Source organism: Bombyx mandarina, chromosome 04 (genome assembly GCF_030267445.1).
Source record: "Bombyx mandarina strain Sakado chromosome 04, ASM3026744v2".
NCBI classification, from domain to species: Eukaryota; Metazoa; Arthropoda; class Insecta; order Lepidoptera; family Bombycidae; genus Bombyx; species Bombyx mandarina.
This window is the reverse complement of record NC_143211.1, coordinates 9,885,735-9,907,997: the sequence shown is the minus strand read 5'-3', so window position 1 is coordinate 9,907,997 and position 22,263 is coordinate 9,885,735. Positions and strand designations below refer to the sequence as shown.

The following is a 22,263-nucleotide window of genomic DNA, read 5'->3' as shown; positions in this document are numbered from 1 at the left end:
CATAATCAAATCTGTGATTAGATAATGAAAGCCTTTGATACGGTTAAAGATTTCACAATCCGAGAAAACGACTGTTATTGTTATTGTAATTTAGAAAACGGGTCACTGCTTTTGTTTTCGTGTATATTTTCATGCTGTGACTTATTGCAGTGTCCCTAATGAATGCGTCGCGTGCTTGTAGCGAGACGTCCGCGACCGCGACCGGCGACGTCACCAAGAAAAAACCGACCATTATCATGGATGGCATTCGTCGCGGGGAACATTTATGACGGAGACATAATTTTGTCATCGGACTTCACCGAGCCCATAAATCAGACCCGAGTTTCGATTCATAATTGTTCTTTTATTTACAGAAGCCGACGGAGCTCGATCTTCATTTAATAATTAGTTTATTACTATCCGTGACCGATTTCTGAATGTAAAAACGATCGTAAACTTTTGTTATTTATGTGTAAGCGAGCAATAAAATAGGCATCTACGAACGAAAGACAGGGAGTCCGAGAGTAAAGGTGACAGGTCCCCTCGGCTTACGCCAACTACGGTACAAATTGCGATATTAAGCACTGGGCGTGATGAAAAAACACTAGCTGAATATAAATTAGGCGGGAGGAGCGCCATAATCAATATAAACGATGCTAAAGAAGATTAGAAAAATCCCGTAAGAAAACAAATTTCGCAAAGATCAAAAGAAAGTGAAGAACGCATGTGATCGTTTTAGATATAAAATAAATATTTAAAATATTGACTCAGCAAAATGGTATATTTTTAACTGTTCAGTTACCATTATTATTACTTTGCAAACATTAGAAATTCGAAATTCGTCAGGTCTGTTCTTAAAAGGGTTTTAATGTTAGTACCATACCAATCATTCTTATTTAGCACTTGTTATTAAGTGAAGATTTCCTTGAACTGATTCCTCGCATATGAATTTGGAGAAATTCAACAGACCGTGTCAGATTGATATGAATTTGTGGCATATTGTACATGGAATATTACTGATTATCTTTACGGTAATGTTTCAATCACGCCGCGTTTTAAATATTTAAATTAATAAATCTTTAAGTACCGTAATACTCTAGAGAAATACCACAACTAGCTTATTTTTAAAAGTTATTTTTTATTTATTTCTCTGATTCAACAATATAACTTAAGCTAGTAAACGTTTTTAATTTTAGACGAATATAACGCTAATATTTGTTAAAAAATGTCACATCCATCCCATACCTTTTATTTCGTACAGCAAAGTAAAATGGTCCTAAAAAATCGTGTAAAAAATGCAAAGACGAAATTGAATTTGATTCCGATACATAAATTTTACTTAGACTATTTGTCTCTCTCGGATCAAGCGGGGAAATAAGGCAATGTTAATTAAATTTGTTTGTTCAAAACAAAGTCGGCAACTGTCTTTTAATTGGTTTTTTTTTTCTCATTTCGTGTCGATATTTGGAGGCTTTATGTCGATTTATGTAATTGCGATAATGGAAAAAACATTTATTTTCCTTTTTTTCTTAAACAATATATTTCACTTAATTTAATTCCGATATTCAAATGGATAGTTTTGATTTTGACACTGTTCTAATCGACGTAGTCCTTCCGCTGTGCAAATGCAGTTTCTTTTTTTTTATCCTACCTAAGCTAATATCCTTGAGAGGCTATTTCAGCGTTACCTTAACTAGTAGGTGAGCTCACGGGGCTCAAACCTGAGTGATGCTAACACTCACCCTAGCAAGAGCAGTGCTTCGCAGAATCTACCACCGGATCGGAAACGCGACCCACTGAGAAAATCCGGCGAGAAATTCAGTTTGCTGTGTCTATGGGCTAATTCGCTCGTCGAGCCCTTCGTCGCAAGCAACGGGTTTGACGGGGACGGTTACCGGTGCTTGTGGTACATAAAAACACCGTTAATGGATCGGGAGGATCCGTAATGACGTGTTTTGGGCGACGTCGACTGTTTACCATTCGGTCTACGGGATCGGGTATGTAGTTTCCAGCGACCACGGCAAGAGGGTTCTCATGTCGTGCCGCCTTCTCAAAGTGCAAATGCACTGGTACAGTAGTACACTACCGTAGTAGCAATACAAACATATAATGTATACACTCGGTACTGTTGTGTACACGAAGCGACTGCGTTACTTTCCGTGAAGGATGCGTCGGTGCGGGGCTGTGTATCTAATAAAATCTTATAATAGTTACAATACAAGCAAAGCAATACAATACATCGTAATGAATGACTTTCGAAATGAGTTAAAACAACAGATATAACGTTTTTTACGTTTGTTTTGTTTACATAAAGATTCTTTGTGTGGGGCGTTTTATGGTTTTCTGTTCGACCGATTTGTATACGAATGAAAATAGATTATAGCTAGTTTTTCCCGTTATTAGTAGCAATAAATCACTGTGTATCCGTAGCGCGACTGATCCTTAAAATTAGATCTGAAGTGATGAAAACCAATCAGCAACATCCCTTTGTTCCGTACTTCAATAGCTTTAACATTACTCGGTTGTACATAAATAAAGTAAATACATACATCCAAGTGTATTTAAAAATAAACCCAGTGCGAATTCAGAAATAACATAATTCGCCATCTCGCATTAAAACTGTATAATATCAAAACTTACTATTATAATTTTACAGGAGAGTGTTTTAAAGGTTTAACATGTGATATTTTTAATATTAATCATCAATCAATGTTGCAAATATTTGCTTTTTATTTTTTACCTGATACATTATCTGTTTGTTAAAGTAAGATAAAATTATTTATTAATTTTGTTAATAGACAAAATATAGGTAAACTAAAACTAAACTACGCTCTTTTGACAGTATTTATGAGAAAAATACTGGTAATAACCAAATGATTCCGCATATTAACTCAATTTCGAATATTTTTGGAAATTGTACACTTTTAATGCGAAAAGACGAATTATATTCTAATATCAATTTTCGTCTAGTTTGTTTACGTAAGCCAGCGCGCAGACGCCCTATCTCTGCAGAATGTACCAATCCAAGTTAATGCTCTGAATTCAAATCTTCCGTATCGCATTAATCCGACCGGGGGTCGTGCCGTAATAAATTCCGTATTATACGCACGACACGCGTATTAAAATAAACATATAAACATGTTACACCCTCGCGATGTACGTACGCACGTGAAACTAGAACTAGACATGTCAAAAAAGGAAAGTAGATAATTTTAAAATTTGTTCAGTCGTAATGTCAATGAGGCAATACTATAATATATACTATAAATGGCATTAGTGCATTTTCTGGAATTATTCTTAAAACTGATTTCTTTGATCGATAATCTATATATTAATAATACTTGAAGCAAAAGCTTTGTACCCCTTTTTACAAAAATTGCGCGGACGGAGGAGTATGAAATTTTCTACAGTTACAGAGAATATAGAGAAGGAGTGCACAATGTATTTTTTTTTAAATTATGCATAAAAAATACATTAAATCAATTAAAAAAACATTGCACACACTACCATGTATTTAACACACCCACGCATGCATACCATTTGTTTATTGACAAACTTTTCTTATTGCATATAGTATGTTGTCAAATTGAGAATAGATTAAATATTGTTTGTCTTTATTAATATTTTATTAAAGATGTTTAGTAGTATATGTCAATAGAATCATAATAGTGTACAAACTTATAATTTCAATTAATTATAGTTGAATTTCGACTACCAGGGGACCACCAGTATCAAAAAAACGCAAAATCTCAATCAAATATAGAGTCAAAAAAGTCTAACATCAGCTACATCTATTCTCTAAGTCATGTCAATTTTATTTAAGACTAGCTAACCCGGCAGACTTCGTGGTGCCTCAATCGATAAATAAAAGACCTAACTTTTGCATAAAATAAACTTAGAACAAACAAAAGGAATCCTTCCGACGGGGTCACATCAAAGGAAAAACTAAATTGTTATTTTTATTTAATTCCGGACATTTTCATATTTATTTACCTTTTAAACCTTCTCTGGACTTCCACAAATAATTCAAGACCAAAATTATCCAAATCGGTCCTGCCGTTCTCGCATTTTAGCGAGACTAACAATAGCAATTCATTTTTATATATATAGATAACTTAAAAAACTTTTTGTATTAAAATTTGCTCACTATACTAAACAACATGAACCCGTACATCACGTTGTGAGATGGCATTTTATTATAACAAAAGGTGGAGCTCCCAGCGGAGTCCCGGGATTCAAGGGTGCAAGCGTATAATCTACATGACACATTGTCGCCAAATGCACCCACTTTCTCTCGGCACATCAATTATAACTTCTTAGTTAGTCCCTCACTTCCAATCAGAAAATAGATTTAAAAAAAACATTTTTCGTTTTCATTGACAAAACCTGCCTAGTGCTTACTTTTTATTTATTTATTGCTTAGATGGGTGGACGAGCTCACAGCCCACCTGGTGTTAAGTGGTTACTGGAGCCCATAGACATCTACGACGTAAATGCGCCACCCACCTTGAGATTTAAGTTCTAAGGTCTCAAGTATAGTTACAACGGCTGCCCCACCCTTCAAACTGAAACGCATTACTGCTTCACGGCAGAAATAGGCAGGGCGGTGGTACCTACCCGCGCGGACTTACAACAGGTCCTACCTCCAGTAATTACGCAAATTATAATTACTAGAACGAGTATGATGGATCTCAATTGCTTGAGAACATCAATTGTTTTAGCCTTAAAATAGGAACGCATGAGCACATCTGAACAGAAATGGACAAGATTTCTTGACCAAATCTGTGTAGTCCCAAAAAACTACGTAAATATATTATTTCATTTATTTTGAAGTAGGTAGGTACAGTTCAATAAAAATTTGTTATTTCTTATCAAGTCGAACTAATGAAATAATATTACAAAACGAAATGACACTTAGAATGCATCAAAACACGATTGAGATAATACACAAAGGCTTTTTCGCGGAAAATTTTAAGCATTACGTAATTATGCGGACTCCGCCCTGTTTTCTGAGAATCGTTTAATTGTACACAATTCCCAAATCGCGCTTATAATTTATAATAACAGGGAGGTCCCTTAACGAAGAGCCCGTTTTGTAGATAGGTATCTATCAAATTACGGCACCTTCCCCTTGAAGCACGCCTATTGTTGTCTAACACGGAAAATATTCATTTGAATATTTACTTAACATGGATAATATTTTAATCTTCCCCTTTGAATTATACATTTTCCAACGGAGACAATTTCACGCTTCGTTCCGTGAAACGCCGTAAGTACACGTTTAACTTTAGACGATAATATACGCGAGAAAGAGCTATGTGATCGTTTTAAGGTTCGTTTTCGCTTGCCAGTTGACGCAATATCAATTTAACAAGATATTCCTTTTGTTAATATTCGCACACGCTTTATCAAATTCTCTAGCGGGGGTGACAATAAGCCGCTGTAAGTACTCTCTCTGACATATGGATAAAAGCTTTCATTTCACTCTTAGCTCTTTTGAGTGTGACGTGAGTATGAGTATTATAGTAAACACATATGTACCAATGTAATTTAATGATCATATATACAAGTTTAAACAAAAATTCTTATACAGCTTGCTTAAAAATTAACATATCTTTCATTGCTGATAAGTAAAATTGGATTGCGGTAAAATATATTATGTACTTTTAGAATTAGACCAGTTTACGAGTCGAAGCAACATTGGATCTCAGAATTGACTGTAAGACTTTGTCGCGTCGTTCGATTAGCGTTTCGTAGAAATTATATCATAATTCCATTGTGTAAACTGTTAAATGTCTCCGGGACGCCCTCCTCTCAAAAAATAGCTGTCACAGGGTCCTGCCCTCGCCTGTTTAATAACATAATAGCACAATTCCCTCGCCGCATGATTCAATTTGGATTTCCTCCAGCCTCCCCCGTGTAGCCTAAAAAATGACAACTTCATTATATATTGTTCGCGCTCCCTCGGGCGACTTGTTTGCTAGAAGGATTATAATGATTAATTCTGTAAAATATTAATACACAACACCCGCGCTTCACACTTGCACATCTTTTTATTATGGGATTATTTATATTATAACGCAAGTGCTCCTTTTGTTTGCTACGATTTGTCGGCTTTCTGATGATGCATCAGTTAAATTGTTCTACTCAAGCATTATAAACGGCACAGCTGTTGTGTGTGTGTTGATTAGTGTAATATTAATACACCTATGATAAATCTAAGGAATACTTGCAGAAAAAAGATATTTAAAGTCGTAAATACGGCCAGTATTGACGAAATGTAATTAATTTTTGAAACAAAAGAAACGGGACGCGCTTTCGAGATAACGACGGAGTGCAACACAGCCGTGAGTAGCCAGCATCCCTTATTGCATGGGCAGTTTTTTCCGTTCCTTTGTCTGCGAAGAATAAAAACTTCATCTCTCTCTCCCCGTGGAATTTAATTTGGAGTAATGGAAGTGTTATATTGACTTAACAGGCCAGAAGCTCCCCTCGTGAACAGTTACAGTTATTAAAATGGAGAAATTTATTATTAGCATTTCGCCGTCACACTATTTACATTTTAATTTTATTTGTTCTGTGATTCCATTAGTCATGTTCTAATGCATTAATTCAATCAAGAGAACCGTGAATTCAAATTTTAAGATGGGACATTGAAAAATGAGTCCTAATGAATTTTTGCGGAAAATTATATGGTGCTATTTGATGGTTTTCAGACATGTTGATAAATTTTTTTTAAGACCATTGGTAAACACAAAAACCCGTGCTTGCAGTATATCAATGTCTGACTCCTACAAAATCTCAATCCAATTATAATTGCTATAAAGTCACGGATATTAAGATATGAAAGAACACACAGTTAAAAGTTATGTCTTATATTAAAAAAAACGACCGATTTCCTAATCGATCTGTTTTTATTTGTAACTGTCACATTCCAAACACGAATGTCACTCCCTCCTACACAAGGAACGGAGGGGGGAGAGATAATTTTTAAAACTCGTGTAACTAGAATCGCGACTTGCACCGGTCGACCCCGAGTATATCATTTATAGACCTTTTGTCGCCGAAATTATATTTACAGAAGTGAGCAGACAATTTCACGCTCTCTTCCCAGAGCCCCCACACTTTGTACTCTAATCAGAGAGATGAAAACATAACATGGATATTCCAATGTTTGATATAAATGCAATGTGATGTTTATAAAAATAAAATATCAACTACTTCTTTTTAAAAGCGTTCCATGCTCTTATATTGTGACCTAATTTATTTCATAATTAGAAATAATTGCATATTCGTGACTTTTTTTTTTTCGTTTTAAATGAAGAAGAATGAAATTATGTCCATTCTAAGATACATCATCTCAAGAGGAAAATAAAATATTATCTATTTGAAAGAAAAATTCAAATTAATTCTTAATAGAGGAAAAATAAAACTTAGTTTCCAATCGCATAATTTCCCAACTAGAATAAAAGAGTATCAATGCTCTTAATGTGGTATATCCACTAAAGCTCTCACTCTGTGCCCCTCGACCAATAAAAGGGTGAGCGCACACATGAGCGTGAAAGATTGTCCACATGTTCGACGGACACCCCACGGAGTTATCAGCCGCCGGCGCTGGCCTGCTCCTGTCTTTCCGCACTCTGCTTATCTGCACAAAACATCTATTACTTTCACACTAATCTGACGCTACAACGGAAATGAGTACAATTGACTAACAATATATCATTAAAGTGGTTCTAAGACCAAATTCACGTATTTACTGATGGTAGGACTTCTTGTGAGCTCGCACAGGTGGGTACCACCACCCAGCCTATTTCTGCCGTGAAGCAGTAATGCGTTTCGGTTCGAAGGGTGGGGAGCCGTTGTAACTATACTGAGACTTATAACTTATATCTCAAGGTGGGTGGCGCATTTACGTTGTAGATGTATATGGGCTCCATTTACCACTTAACATCAGGTGGGCTGTGAGCTCCTCCACCTATCTAAGCAATGAAAAAAAAAGTTCAAATACATTTAAGCGCTTTTTCATTCGCGTCAATGAGCAGACAAGCTCGAAAACCATTTGCTGTTAACGTTTGTTGTAACAGTGTGGGTGTTGTTGCAAACCATTTACTGTGACATCACCGTTAATAGCGTCCTAGGAAATATGGAATTCACTTTTAGCTTCAGTGCCACATGTTCTTATTCAAAGGTTATTGTGAAAAAAATACCCAGGCTGAAAATAAATTTACTGCAGCCTTGGTATTGCTGAAAAAGGTACTCGAATGGCGGGTACCAGGTTACCTCAGCAAAAAATAGTACTAAAAGATCATGAGAGCTTCCTAATAGAGATGTGAAAACCTTGATTGCATTACTTTCTCGCATGCAAACGTTAATGTTGATCTCGAACAGCTGTCACATAGCTTCTGATTACCGTTTAAAATCATAACTCTCAATCAAACTCAAATTTTTCTTTACTCATTTTATTTAATACTCACGTTTGTTATCGATGTTATCTTAAGATTTATTGTAGCGATATGACCCCGGCAAAATGAGCCGCGTGACCTTTTCCTGAAATTGACAAGCAAATAAATTGCAGGATCAAAGCTCAGTGCGTAGAAAAATGTCGCGTCTAGAGGGGCGGCTGTATACGCCATGAGTACGGGAGACATGATCATACGGAAACGGAAGTGACGACAGTGGGCGAGCGGAAGCGATGCATGGCGCCGGATGTACCAGAATCCGGTGTACGCACCGCCTTCACTTATCACAGCGGGGCTGCCAAAATATTCGCTATACGCTGTCAAATTTACTAATTTATTATGCTATTTGCTTATGTGATCTACGAATGTTTACAGAGATACAGAAAAAAATAACAAAAGGAAAACATTGTATAAAACTCCTTAAAGCAATTTTCAATTTTGGCTCTCTCACAAATTCTGAGGAGGTGTTATGATCGGTTCATGTAAAAAATTGAATTCTAGAAAAATTAAGTTATATGCGAAACTAAGCTTTCCACGTTAAATGCAAATAGACATATATCCATTACTATTAATTAAATAGACATACATAAATTAAACAAATACACATTATGTCACTCTTAATAATTTTTAACAGTATTCATTTCTAAGGTTTATTGAGTAATTAAAACACAACTTTACTATATCAACTAATTAAAATATGTCGCTATGGTCACATGCACAAACTTACTATGACCACAAAAACTGGACCAAACTCGGTACTTCGGTACTTCTCTTTCAGCCCAGCAGAAAATCCAACCAGTACACGAGTCGATAAAATTAAAACATTGTGTGAAAGCTAACAAAATACGAATGCTCGTAATTTAAAAAAAAAAAAGCTCCTAATAATACCTATCCTAAACAAAATGTCAATCAAATACCATTTTCTACTAAGTCGGTCATTTCAGTAATTCTACTCAAGTACTCAACCAACTTGAAATAACTAATTCACATAAATACAGAATAAATTGTTTATTTTTTCCTCAAAATAATTCGTGGAAATATTGATTATCTGTGGAACAATTAAAAAAAAACTACATCTCTGATATTGAAATACAAAACTAACAATAACAGTAATAAACAGAAGTTAGTTCAACTCGTATCATTTTAGAGATATCAATCTTAATAAAGAACGATAACAAGTTCAATAACAAAAACTGACATAAAAACCACGAAACCCGCCGTGGATAGGAAATGCGGTTCATCAAGAAAGCCGAGTCATTTCTATACTAAATCGTTTCTACATCGCGTGATACGAAAATTAATTTGTTTTCGAGTCAGTTCCAATTTAGGGTTCCTCGTTATACATATGTCTGATAATTTGTAACCGTTCTTCAGAAGATTCACATTCGACTGAATTTTAGAGGGAGCGCCAACAGTAACTATATTGTCTGTATACTGAATAATTATTAATTGTTAATTCCTAAATTCAAATGTAAAAATTATTTTCCAGAGCTAATTGTGATTATGCCTTTTTGGTTACACGTAAAGATCTTTCGTAATTTTAAACTACAACTACTGCTATAGCATAAAATACAGATAGGTACCCAGATAAGATTAAACTTTTAGTTTCTGTCAACATTATATGTATATGCCAAAACATAACAAGTGGTGGTAGCGAATGGATCAAAAATAAGCAACTTTACATTTACACTTATTCTTAGCACTTATTTCATCAGAAATGAAATAAATAGACTCCATGAAACAGTTTCGATTAGAACTGCCGCTTTCCTATACGGATGAAATGCACCTCATGTTTCTAGCAGAGTGGCGTTAGTCAGATATCATGTTTATGTGCTTCACTTACCAGTTAACACGCAAAAACGCGACATCTTAATATTTTTCTTTTTGCTTTGGATGAAGACCTTTTTCTTTTTTCCTTTGTGCTACATTATGGGGTCGGTGCAGCATGTGTTTTTCTTCAATTCAGGTCATCATCTCTACACTCACATTCTTCTCTAGGATTTACTTTTCAACAAAGACCACCCAAGACTTTTTAGTAGGTACACCCTCCTCTTGCGGTCTATTTTCAAACCCAGGGTCTCTTTGGCCACATGATCAACCTATCTTTGCATAACATGTCCATACCACGATAACCGTCCATTTTTTATTTTCTCTGTCCTAGCTGTCATTTTTTATTTTCCTTCTATTTCTAATTCAGTTTATTCCCAACTATCATATCATATCATTCGATTTGCATGTTTTTTTTTAACTTGAATTATTCATTGTTTTACTGGTGGTAGGACCTCTTGTGAGTCCGCACGGGTAGGTACCACCGCCCCGCCTATTTCTGCCGTGAAGCAGTAATGCGTTTCGGTTTGAAGGGCGGGGCAGCCATTGTAACAATATTGAGTACCTTAGAACTTCTATCTCAAGGTGGGTGGCGCATTTACGTTGTAGATGTCTATGGGCTTCAGTAACCACTTAACACCAGGTGGGCTGTGAGCTCGTCCACTCATCTAAGCAATAAATAAATAAAAAAAAACCCTCCAAAATTATTATTTTGATACTCACATAGTTTTAAGAGATCTACTAACACAATAAGCCCTGGTTACTTTAAACAAATTATAAAATTATAAAAATAAAGCCTTGTTCCCCAGCACTCCTGACTCGCAGCTTGCTAGAAATACATTCGAATTATTGCTTTGCGGTAACAGTTGCGTTCAAACTGCTGCTCACCTGCTCACATAAACTAACAAAGAAAACGAGAAGTATATTCTGAATCAACTCAAGTAGCTTGCAGTGAGATGCAGTAAGAGTGGTCCAATTTACCGCTTTTCATGATTTTCTTTTGGCAAACTCAGTCATATATTTTCAAGACCATGTAGTACCCAAAAACGGAATAAAAAAAATACTGCTATTCTTATTAATATATTTCATAAAAGAATAAAATTACATTTTAAAAGAAAACTAGAAAAATGTTAAGCGCAAAAGATACCCTGATAATATTCGCCGAAGATACCCTTAGCAAACGAACATATATAATCAAATTTAAATCCGTATAATGTTAAAATATTCTTAATTTCAATAAACTCTGTATTAGCGGACATCCTCTTTATAATTGACAAATATTCTTCAGAATTGATAATCTTGAAGAGTTCGGAAATTTCTGTACTTGTCTCTAGTTTATCTTCGAAAAGTTTTTTCATTTCTTCAAAGGGCAACGCAGCCATCATTTCTTCAAACACTCCAGATATTCCTTTTTTATTCCTCAATGGTGTTTTGGGTTCAAACGGCGGCATATTTAAAGCGTTATTAATAAAGTCGAACGCGAATCCAAAATCATAGCCCTTGACTTTCAAATATCCATAAGCCTGAAATAAAAGTTACAATTTAACGGACATAGGCAAAATAATATTATAGAGCGTAGTTGTGTTATGTTACTTACTTCTCTGAACTCTGGCATGATTTCTATTTCCCAAATTATTTTCTTGAATTCCGGACTTAAAAGGAACTCGACGAAGTTCATAACTTCTGGATCGGAAATGTAGTTAACCGCAATAGCCATTAATTTCTGAACGTCGATCAATTTTATAAAGTCTTTCACGTGGGCTTCCCATTCTGGTTGTGTATGAGTCTTCGGGAAAGTCGTTACTGAACATTCACCAAATACAGCAAACGCTATAAACAATACACAAAAGCGTTTAAGCATCTTCGAAGTATTTAATTTACTCTTCTTTAAATCAATTAAGGATACACTAAATTATTTTGTATTCGGTATCTGTTTATATATGTTTGGAATTGCGTAACAACGGTCTAATTCGATATTTTCGAAATAATTAATAGCTTTACGATATTATCGATGATTACTCGAAAAGGGCACAAGTTGCACAAATGTGGATTAATTGATGTACCTAGCATTAACAAGGCGCATTGTATATTCAATCATTGTGTATCTTATCATTCCTTACACGTGTGATTGGGTCATCATATTCAACGTTAATCCAGATTATATCGTGTTTACTTTGTTTCAACAACTCGGGGCCTTGGTATTTTCCATAATAAAATATCCATATTACGAAAAATGATCACATACTTTATCTCTGCGGCTATTACTGTTTTATTAAAAACAAAGAGTAGACAATTCAGAAGAGTCATTTCAAATCCAACCTCATGAATTATTGAATCAAGAAAGGTGTTAGTTAGTTAATGACTGACATGTTGTTAGGATATCGAAAACCCTTAGGCGATTACTTGAAACATATTTGCAGATGGGCTGCTAATTTCGGTTTTTAAGATTAAATACTATGTTATCTTGAATCTGATCTTTAAAACGTATACATGTATTTTCGCTTCGTGTTTTATGAATTGCGCGTCGTTTAATCGATCTGAACTATTGTACAATTATTGTTGGCTCTTATTTACTTCGTTATTTTAAATGCTCTATATGGGCAAACGCCAACTCCCGTCATGACATGAACGTATAAAAACTGCCACAATAATCATTACAATAAATAGTTTTATTTTGATATAATCATAGTAAACTGTGATTAAGGTGAGGTCAATAATGCAATAAGTGCAATGAATATAGGTAGAATTGACGGACACGTGATTGCGATTGTCGGACGCTGTCCATTCGTGTACAAAGTTGCCCGAGGGCTCGATGTATACCTAACAACAGTATACACAAAGAAAACGATTTGGCCTTCAAGTCGGAGCTCAACAGGGGATATCTATATCTATACTAATATTATAAAGAGGAAAGATTTGTTTGTTTGTTTGTTTCGAATAGGCTCCGAAACTACTGGACCGATTTGAAAAATTCTTTTTCCATTAGAAGCCGACATTGTCCCTGATGAACATAGGCTACTTTTTTTATTTTTTTTTGTTTGTTTCATGTGTATTTTAATGTTTCCGAAGCGAAGCGAGGGCGGGTCGCTAGTAATATTATAAAGAGGAAAGATTTGTTTGTTTGTTTGTTTGTTTCGAATAGGCTTCCAAACTACTGAACCGATTTGAAAAATTCTTTCACTGTTTAGGAGCGACAGTATTTCCGAGTGACAAGGGCTATAATATTTTTTTTAAAAAGTTAGGGATCCTTTCTAAAACTCCAATAATGTAACCCAAGGTGTAAAAAAATCACCTAAAATATTCTTTACATCGCGTGCCCTGCGAAAACTATTGATGAAAGAATAAAGTAATCAATACTTCTATACTATCTATACTAATATTATAAAGAGGAAAGATTTGTTTGTTTGTTTCAAATAGGCTCCGAAACTACTGGACCGATTTGAAAAATTATTTTTCCATTAGAAGCCGACATTGTCCCTGATGAACATAGGCTACTTTTTTAAATTTTTTTTTTATTTTTTTATTTTGTTTCATGTGTATTTTAATGTTTCCGAAGCGAAGCGAGGGCGGGTCGCTAGTAGATTATAATATTGAACTGTATTGTTTTTTGAACGATCAAAATACTTTTGGTCCTAGACAGCTTTTATTTTAATTCCCTTTTCTTTAATCAACATGCACGAATGTAATTCCGCATGTGTAGATACCATATACACACCTGTCTTTTTCGACCGCGAAGCATGGACTCCATTTTAAAGGGTGGAAATGCCGTTCTATGATATCATTCAAACCATCAATATCAAAGTGCTTTATTTGAGGTGAGTGACCTTCTTGTACCCTGATAGATCAACTGTGACACTAAATTTAATCATTTAAAAAAAGAACCATTATAAAGTCTTTAACATTGAAGAAGGAAGATCCAATTCATTAAATCAACAACGAATATTTACTAATAAAATTAATTATTGGTAATGATTTATACCGTCAACATACTTGTCGAAAATATCCACGCTGGATGAAATGCCAAAGATACTTAACAAAGATACTGCTCTGACTGCAATCGAAGTTACTAAATCGCCTTAATGATAATATGTTTTCTTGAAATTATTGCTAATCTTCGACAAATAACACCCATTGTAAAAAATATATTTACAATGCATTCGTTAAACATTTATGCTTTAAAATTATTTTCTTCAAACCACTCGATATGCAGCTCATTAATTCGCAGAAACTGACGCTTCCGCAAATGAATGTAGCACCGTTTTCTGTTCGGATGATATCAGTTTAACTGTTCGTCACGACTCGAACTATAAAATTAAAGGAAACATTATCACAGGGCACTATCATTATATTGTTTTATTCGCGAAATTGCTCGCTTCGCTTAATGCCGGGGTTCGCTATTCGCACGGATACGGAACATTGGCGTGTACTTAACGACGCGCCTTTGAATGACAAGCCCCACTTCTAATGTAAGTATGTAATTGTTTAGTCAATTGCAGATGTTACGATCTGTCTGTTTGTCTCGGTCATCTTTACGTTCTCCGACTTTATCCTTTTTAGTTTTTCTTTTATCATCTTATCTCTCATCATTAACTATATTATATGTATCATCGTTTTTGCTTTAATCATCATCACTAAATCTATTGTTTCTTATTGGATTTCTAAGGACGTTTCTCTTCGTTTCTTCTTCTTCTTCTTCTCCATCGCTCCCTCATTGCTGAGGATCGTGACTCCGTTTTAGCCTGTCTACTGTCAGCCTCCATCGGTTCCGGTCAGTTGCCTGGTGTAGTGCAGCGCTAAGTGGTCCGCTGGTTTGCTCGGAGATCTGGTCGGACCAACGTTTGGGGCTCCGGCCTCTAGGACGTTTTCCTTCTACTTTCCCAGTGACCATCAGACGTTCCAAGTTGTCTACACCTCTGCGGGCAACGTGGCCAAAGTAGCGCATTATGCGTTGCAGACAGGTGGCAGACAGGCGTTGAGCGTTCTCCATTTTAAGCTGATGTAGGACCGAGATGTTCGTGCGGTGGGCTGTCCATGGAATCCTTAATAGGCGGCGCCAGCACCACATTTCAAAAGCATCAACTCTGTTTCGGTCAGCTGCTTTTATGGTCCATGTTTCTGCTCCATAGAGAGCGATTGGAAAGACCAGTGAGTGCACAAGATGTATTTTGGTCCTATTCGAAATATTACGATCTTTCCAAACTTTGCTCAACTGCGTCATAAAACAAGAAAAATAGTTGCTCTCTTATTTGATATGATCAATAAACCAGTAGGTTTCATAAGGCTTCTTACCCATTAGATAATTATTTTTCTGTTGGTAGTGTGAATGTATTCTTGTTCAATTGAAAATTAGACCTAATTGTGACCTACGCCATTTGCGTTATTTTTTCTCAAATCTTCTTTGACTACTAAACATCAGTTTGGCCCACTAATAATATGTAACTCTAGTATTATGTAAAAAAAAATGTTTACTGGTGGTAGGACCTGTTGTGAGTCCGCGCGGGTAGGTACCACCGCCCTGCCTATTTCTGCCGTGAAGCAGTAATGCGTTTCGGCTTGAAGGATGGGGCAGCCGTTGTAACTATACTGAGACCTTACAACTTATATCTCAAGGTGGGTGGCGCATTTACGTTGTAGATGTCTATGGGCTCCAGTAACCACTTAACACCAGGTGGGCTGTGAGCTCGTCCAACCATCTAAGCAATAAAAAAAATTAAAAAAAATCATTTGACCTGAATTATCAAAAAAAAACATACAAATAGGTACTAATTAATTAACTTGACATTCCGATGCTTTTCTCAAGTCGCAAATACTTTTGATAAAAATTCAACATTTTTAAACGGTATTTAAATTGCTGCATAGTTAACTTCAAAGCATTCTAGACTCGTTTACAAAGATAACTTTGTGCAGTTAAAACGGTCAATTATATTTAACTCGTGACTACTTACGGAGAAATACAGCGTAATGTGATCTTAGAGTAGGTATTCAAATTATTAAAACGAATAGAACAAAAGTACTTATAAAATATTGTATTCTTATAATCTAATTCGATAAAGTCAGAGCGCATTCGATCACAGAACTACAATTACTATATTTAGTTCATTGTAAAACTAAATTAGTTCGTCGATTCATTGATCTAGTGGCCTGTTACAGTGAGTACTGTAGTAAGGAATGTGGGATTTTTTATTTATTTATTTATGGCCTTTGTATGTAAACGAGCATATGACCCACCTGATGCTAAGTGGTTACCGTTGCTCATGGACGCCAACAATGATAGGGGCGCAGTCAAGTCACTGCCTACCATTGAAGTTCCCGGTCAAAGTAAATACTTTTCTCTCATATAACTGTTGTGAGTTCTGGTACCTATAAAGCAGGAAAAGATATTGAGTTTGGAGCGTTGAGCTTACTACGAATCGTCTGTACTCATTCAAATATTTTAATAATAATAATATATTCAGCTGTAATTTAGGTATACAGGTATGCGAATCTGACGTCTTCGAGTTCCAAAACTACTTTTCTATTGCAATCTATAGTAGTACCTCATCTGATTTTCTTACTTAATAATAATAATTTGGATTTTTAGTGTCGATTGAAATTAGCACCACACTTTCTCGTTCGTAAAAAGCAACTGAGGAGAATGGGTAACACCGCACTCTGAGTATCATACTAGGGTATTACTATCGAAGGTACTACGATTGTGCCGCGATACACTCATGCGCTCCAGTTGAAGAGCAGTATAGCCCTTATACTATACAATTAACCGTACTCGTCGAGCTCATTAAAGAGTTCGAAGAGTTTGAACCAAAAAAAAAACTATACATCGGCGCGCCGGATCATCTCAGCGGGTCGTGATCCCGATCCGGCAGTAGGTTTGGAGTCGCTCAGCTAATCAAATTACCAAATCCCACCTCTCCTGGCTAAAGTCCATACTCGCCCACCTGTACTGGTGAAACTGGAAAGGCCTCCGGGCCACCAGTAATTCTTCAATAAAAAAACCGATATAATTGAGACATGGACCTCATGCGTCGAGGTGGGCGGCATTCACGTTGTGATATTTATGACCTTCAGAAAGCACGGAATACCAGATGGCCCACGATCTTATTTACCCTACTAAGTAATAGGTAAATAAATAAAAAAGTTAATTATCTTCTGTTTGGTGAAGTGACATAATATTCTTAAGCTGTTCTTCTTACCATAAGTCCTACCAATGACGCTACTGTTTGGTACCACTATCATGTTCAAATCCAAGTTAATGTTATCGTATTAGTGTTCTTAATTTAACGCGTCCAAAGTCGCGAGTTAGATCTAGTTACTACTAAATACATTATTTTTTTTCTGGTATACTAAGAAGTGATCGAAATAGTACGTTCATTTTGAACGGTCCTAAATTAAACCAATGGTTCTGGCGTAGGCCGATTGCTGTGAATCGCATGGCAACTTCAAGAAATGTCATCTATGCCTTCGATGCGATATAGGGGAGAAACGGGGATAGATAGCAGTGCACGTGCCACGAAATCCAATGAGTTTCTGAAACGGGTGAAACATTCAAATTGCAACCGCCCGCGCCCGCCCGTATCAAATGTTGTTTTATAGCTAATTCCCAAATTCGGTTATGGCCTATAAACGATCCGCTGGAATAATTTAAATGCGGACCCGCCTGTATAATGTGCGTACTTCACTCCGAAATTAGGTATTTGTATGTGAAATGCGTTTTGAAATAGGATTCACTGCCGACTTTTATTTCTTGCGCACGAAGATTCCGTGTTTTTGAAATTTGGTTTTAATCAAATGAATTTAATAATGTGTTTTGCCGATTCTCGCGGTAAATATACGTAAGCGAACTTAGTCATCATCTACAGAATAAATATAATTTCGTTTATGTAGATTGGTTACCTAAAGTTGTAATGAAAATACTTTATTAATATTATTTTTTTTGGAATTGGGTAGGTTTGGCTATAGGCTACTTCTGAAAAACTTTGAAAACTGAAACTCTGAAAAACTCGGGTTATATTTTTCTTAGATGGGTGGACGAGCTCATAGCCCACTTGGTGTTAAGTGGTTACTGGAGCCCATAGACATCTACAACGTAAATGCGCCACCCACCTTAAGATATAAGTTCTAAGGTCTCAGTATAGTTATAACGGCTGCCCTGCCCTTCAACTGAAACGCATTACTGCTTCACGGCAAAAATAGGCAGGCTGGTGGTACCTACCCGTGCGGACTCACAAGAGATCCTAACATAACGGTCCGTAGATGTTGGGTGCGGACTGCGGGTCCAAGGATATTTTAGGGCCCTACTCAGCAAACGACGTTCGATCGATTCGACCACCCTACGTTCGATCTCAGCCCGGGCAGTGTAGAGGTTCGCGGCCAGGGTAGATTCTCGGTGCCATCCTGAGGACGCCAGATCGACGGGTCGTCGAGGCAATCGTCGACAACAAACGACGCCGGTCTCCGCGCTACAGCGGCTCCTCGACCCTCTCAAGTCGTCCCATGACCATCACCGAGAGGAGACTGCCTTCTCACAGAGGTCGGAGTTGGAGTTACGCCGGTATTACACCTTTCTCCGGCCCCCGGGAGGTTGGATACCCGCATTTAGTAAAGGACGTGTTGTGTATCATTTATCAACTTAAATAAGTACGTTCTTCTTATTGAGCCGCTAGACGAGAGAAATATAGCATACATCTTGATTCTGCTTATGATTTGCAAACGGCAGTCTGGCAAACCATCTTGTGCATCTTAAAGCTCGTGTATGCTCATTTACAATACTATCCTTTATCATGCAACTTATTCGTAAAGGTAATTAGGTACATACGTAGCAGGTCACAGATGTAACTACTGCATTATCGCAAGACTCCCAGTTCAACGGGCGTAATACCTATTAAGCCCCGAACGCTTACATAAAGATAAGTAAGTAAAAAAGATGGTGAACCACTTCTACTAAGCAGGGAAATAGTAAATAACCTGTGAACAAAAAACAACTGAACACGTAGGTATGTAGATATACGAAACTTTTACTAAAATACGAAATAAATAATGTCATAATTAAAACGAACAAGCGAAACACATTAGTCACGGCTTTCTTCAATTTTAAAACGCTGTATACAGATAATAAACGGTTTGCTTTTAAAGGTTTTCTCTTGTTTCCGAGCTAATTTCAAGACGGACATTTCCGCCCATTCAATATGAACGATTGTTTATTGACTTCGCTTCGTGTAACAATTGAACTGCGTACTTTGTCTAACAGTACTAATAATGTTGCAGTTCTTATATAAGTAAATATTTAAATTCAATCCTAGATTTTGCATGATGTGCTTCTATTAAAATATATGTGTGTACGAACTCACAACTCACCTGGTTTTCAACCCTCAATGAGACGTGAAACCGCTGTCTCAACTTTATTTTAAAATTTCCATTCTGTGGCTTCAAACTAGATTGATTTGCGACAAAAATAAGCAGGATGACGTGAGCTCAGAATACGCCCTACCAACGGTAGAGTATAAATCGTTACAAATTTTTCTTCTTCTTTTTCTTCACTTTATCCCGCACATTTGGGGTCGGCACAGCTAATTTTTCTCTTCCATTCTCTTCTATCAGCGGTCAGCTCAACACTCACTCCTCTCTCTCCCATATTGTCATTCACATACTCCATCCATATCTTCTTCGGTCGACCTCTTCCCCCTCTACCTTGCACTACCATTTCCATTCATCTCCTAGTCACATGCATCTTCTCTTTACGCATCACATGTGGATACCACGCTAACCGTCCGCTCTTTAATTTGTTAATTACCGGGGCTACTTTCACACTGTTCTGTTTGTTCTGTTCTAATATAAAAATAACTTATCTTGTTCATTCTTGTCACTCCACACATCCATCTCAACATTCGCATCTCTGCCGCATGCACTCCTCTTTCATGCTTTATCGTTACAAATTATATACTAAAATACTTGTGACAATTAATTTACAGCAAAAAAATGTAAAATAATGTGTTATATACTTTGTAATTTGTTACTGATTCTTCTTTTTCTCTTTTAGGTTAGGTACTCAAAGGTAGGAGAAGTTTCGACCACATATTCTAAAGACAAGACAGATTGTGAATCACCTCGTCTGCTTATATACGTGAATAATTAAAAATAAACGTACCTACGTTTTATTTTCGGTACTACTCATTGAAATTCCCTATGACTTTTTTATAAGCGGAAAATAAAAGATGAAACACTTCACCATAGAAAATTAATGAAGAACGGATAACAACATAAATTGGTAACGTTCCTTGAATCGTTTACGTTCGGACAATCCAAAACAACCTTTCTATTCGAATCGATCTCTGTTATTGGCAAAATGTATTTTCTGGATTATTAGACACATTATCCGTGTACATTCACCGATCCGCATAACGGTTTCCTAATGGACGAAATTTAATCACGACAAATCGAATGCCACCTATTTATGAAGCCGAATGACTAAACAGTTTTTTAATACGATTCACACGTTAGCAGTTATAGTTAGTTAAGTTTTTGTATCGCCACATTTCACGGTTGGATGTATTGAACTTTTATTATATTAAATACGACGCAACATACCGACCACTGATGGGATCTATTATTGTTGATCCACGGATGAATATTCAATCATCACGCTACTCCAGCGCCGACCGATGGTCTCTATGTTCTCCTAAAAAAATATACACAATTCGTTATACTGCTTAGTGATTTATCTGTTTTAAAAAAAAAAATTTGTAACAAGGTAACGTGTAATTAATGTATCTACGTGATTTGTACGAACAAACACAGCTACCATTCCAATACTACAGTGACCATTAAATAGAGAACTTTCCGGCTTCGTTGTGATCAACAGAACCATTATTTAAGTACGAAGCTTAATAATAGACACTCTTTGATGAATTTGCACAAAGGAAAAAATCAAAGAATCGGCAAAATAGTCAATGAGGCACTTTTCAAATAGAATAGAATGAGTGCAAAGTGCATACAAAATCGTGATGTGGCCTTTTAATCGCTCTCACGCTCGTCCCTTGCTAGTTTTTGTACTCGAATTTCTCTTGAACAATCTGCGGGTTTACTCTTATCCAGGATTTTCCGTTTGTGCTCCATTGAAAATTGGCCCGTAGATGGTGTGAATAAAACTCGTTTTTGTGAATGACGGAGTGGGGTTAGTCCGGCAGCACAGAGAGCAAATGCTGGAGTAATAAGATAAAGAATCAAACCTATTTTGTTTTGTAGCAAGCGGCGTCCAATTTACGCCGAACAGCGGCCATTAGCATAAGTCCAGCGGAGCAGCGAGAGTTGCGCCCGCGCCGTGACGCCTCGCATCCTTGTAATTGTGAAAGCGACACATTTGTTTACCACACTTAGCTGTGAAGATGCCATCTTACTAATTCAAATTAGCCAGTACTTTAACGCCTCAACAAATACAAAACTGATATATTTTGACAGGGCTCTAATGCACTTTTTTGGTATAGATGGACCGACGATCTCACGGCCTATCCGGTATTAAGTGGTTACGGAACCCACAGGCATCACAACGTGGATGTCAACCATCTGAGGTAGGGTTTATGGCCAAGGTCTCAGTTGTGTAGTATACCGTAGCAGATTTCGGCATAATGGTGAAATCCATAACATGGTGCGTGTTCGTAATACGCAATTCACGTACCTATGTAAATTGCACAAATTTTATTTTTACTGCGTTGAATGAATTCATTTATCGCGCAACTCATTAGTAAGGATGTGTTTCGAACATTTTTACTTAGAAAAATACTTAAACTTAACTTAAACTTAAAATACTAGAGGAGCTTTATATTGCCAAATAACATTATTTGACAAGAAAACACAGGACTTCTAACAAATTAGGCCAGGTTTGTTTTACTTTACGTGTGGTCAATCTACAGTAAAAACTTACTACTAATCTCGAATCCGGATTCTTTCCGTGTGTTTTTATTTAATTTTATTGCAAGTTCACGGCCCACTGGACTTTTTTTTC

General features: G+C 36.4%; 1 protein-coding gene across 1 annotated transcript; it reads right to left on the bottom strand.

Moving 5' to 3' along the window:
* Nucleotides 1-11,398: 11,398 nt before the first annotated feature.
* Nucleotides 11,399-12,281, bottom strand: LOC114242992 (protein G12). The gene is made up of 2 exons (XM_028174349.2): nucleotides 11,866-12,281; nucleotides 11,399-11,791 (listed from the first exon to the last, which is right to left on the bottom strand). The coding sequence occupies exons 1-2, from the start codon at nucleotides 12,127-12,129 to the stop codon at nucleotides 11,399-11,401; spliced, it is 657 nt and encodes a 218-aa protein (XP_028030150.2). The 5' UTR covers nucleotides 12,130-12,281.
* Between the last annotated feature and the right edge of the window lie 9,982 nt (nucleotides 12,282-22,263).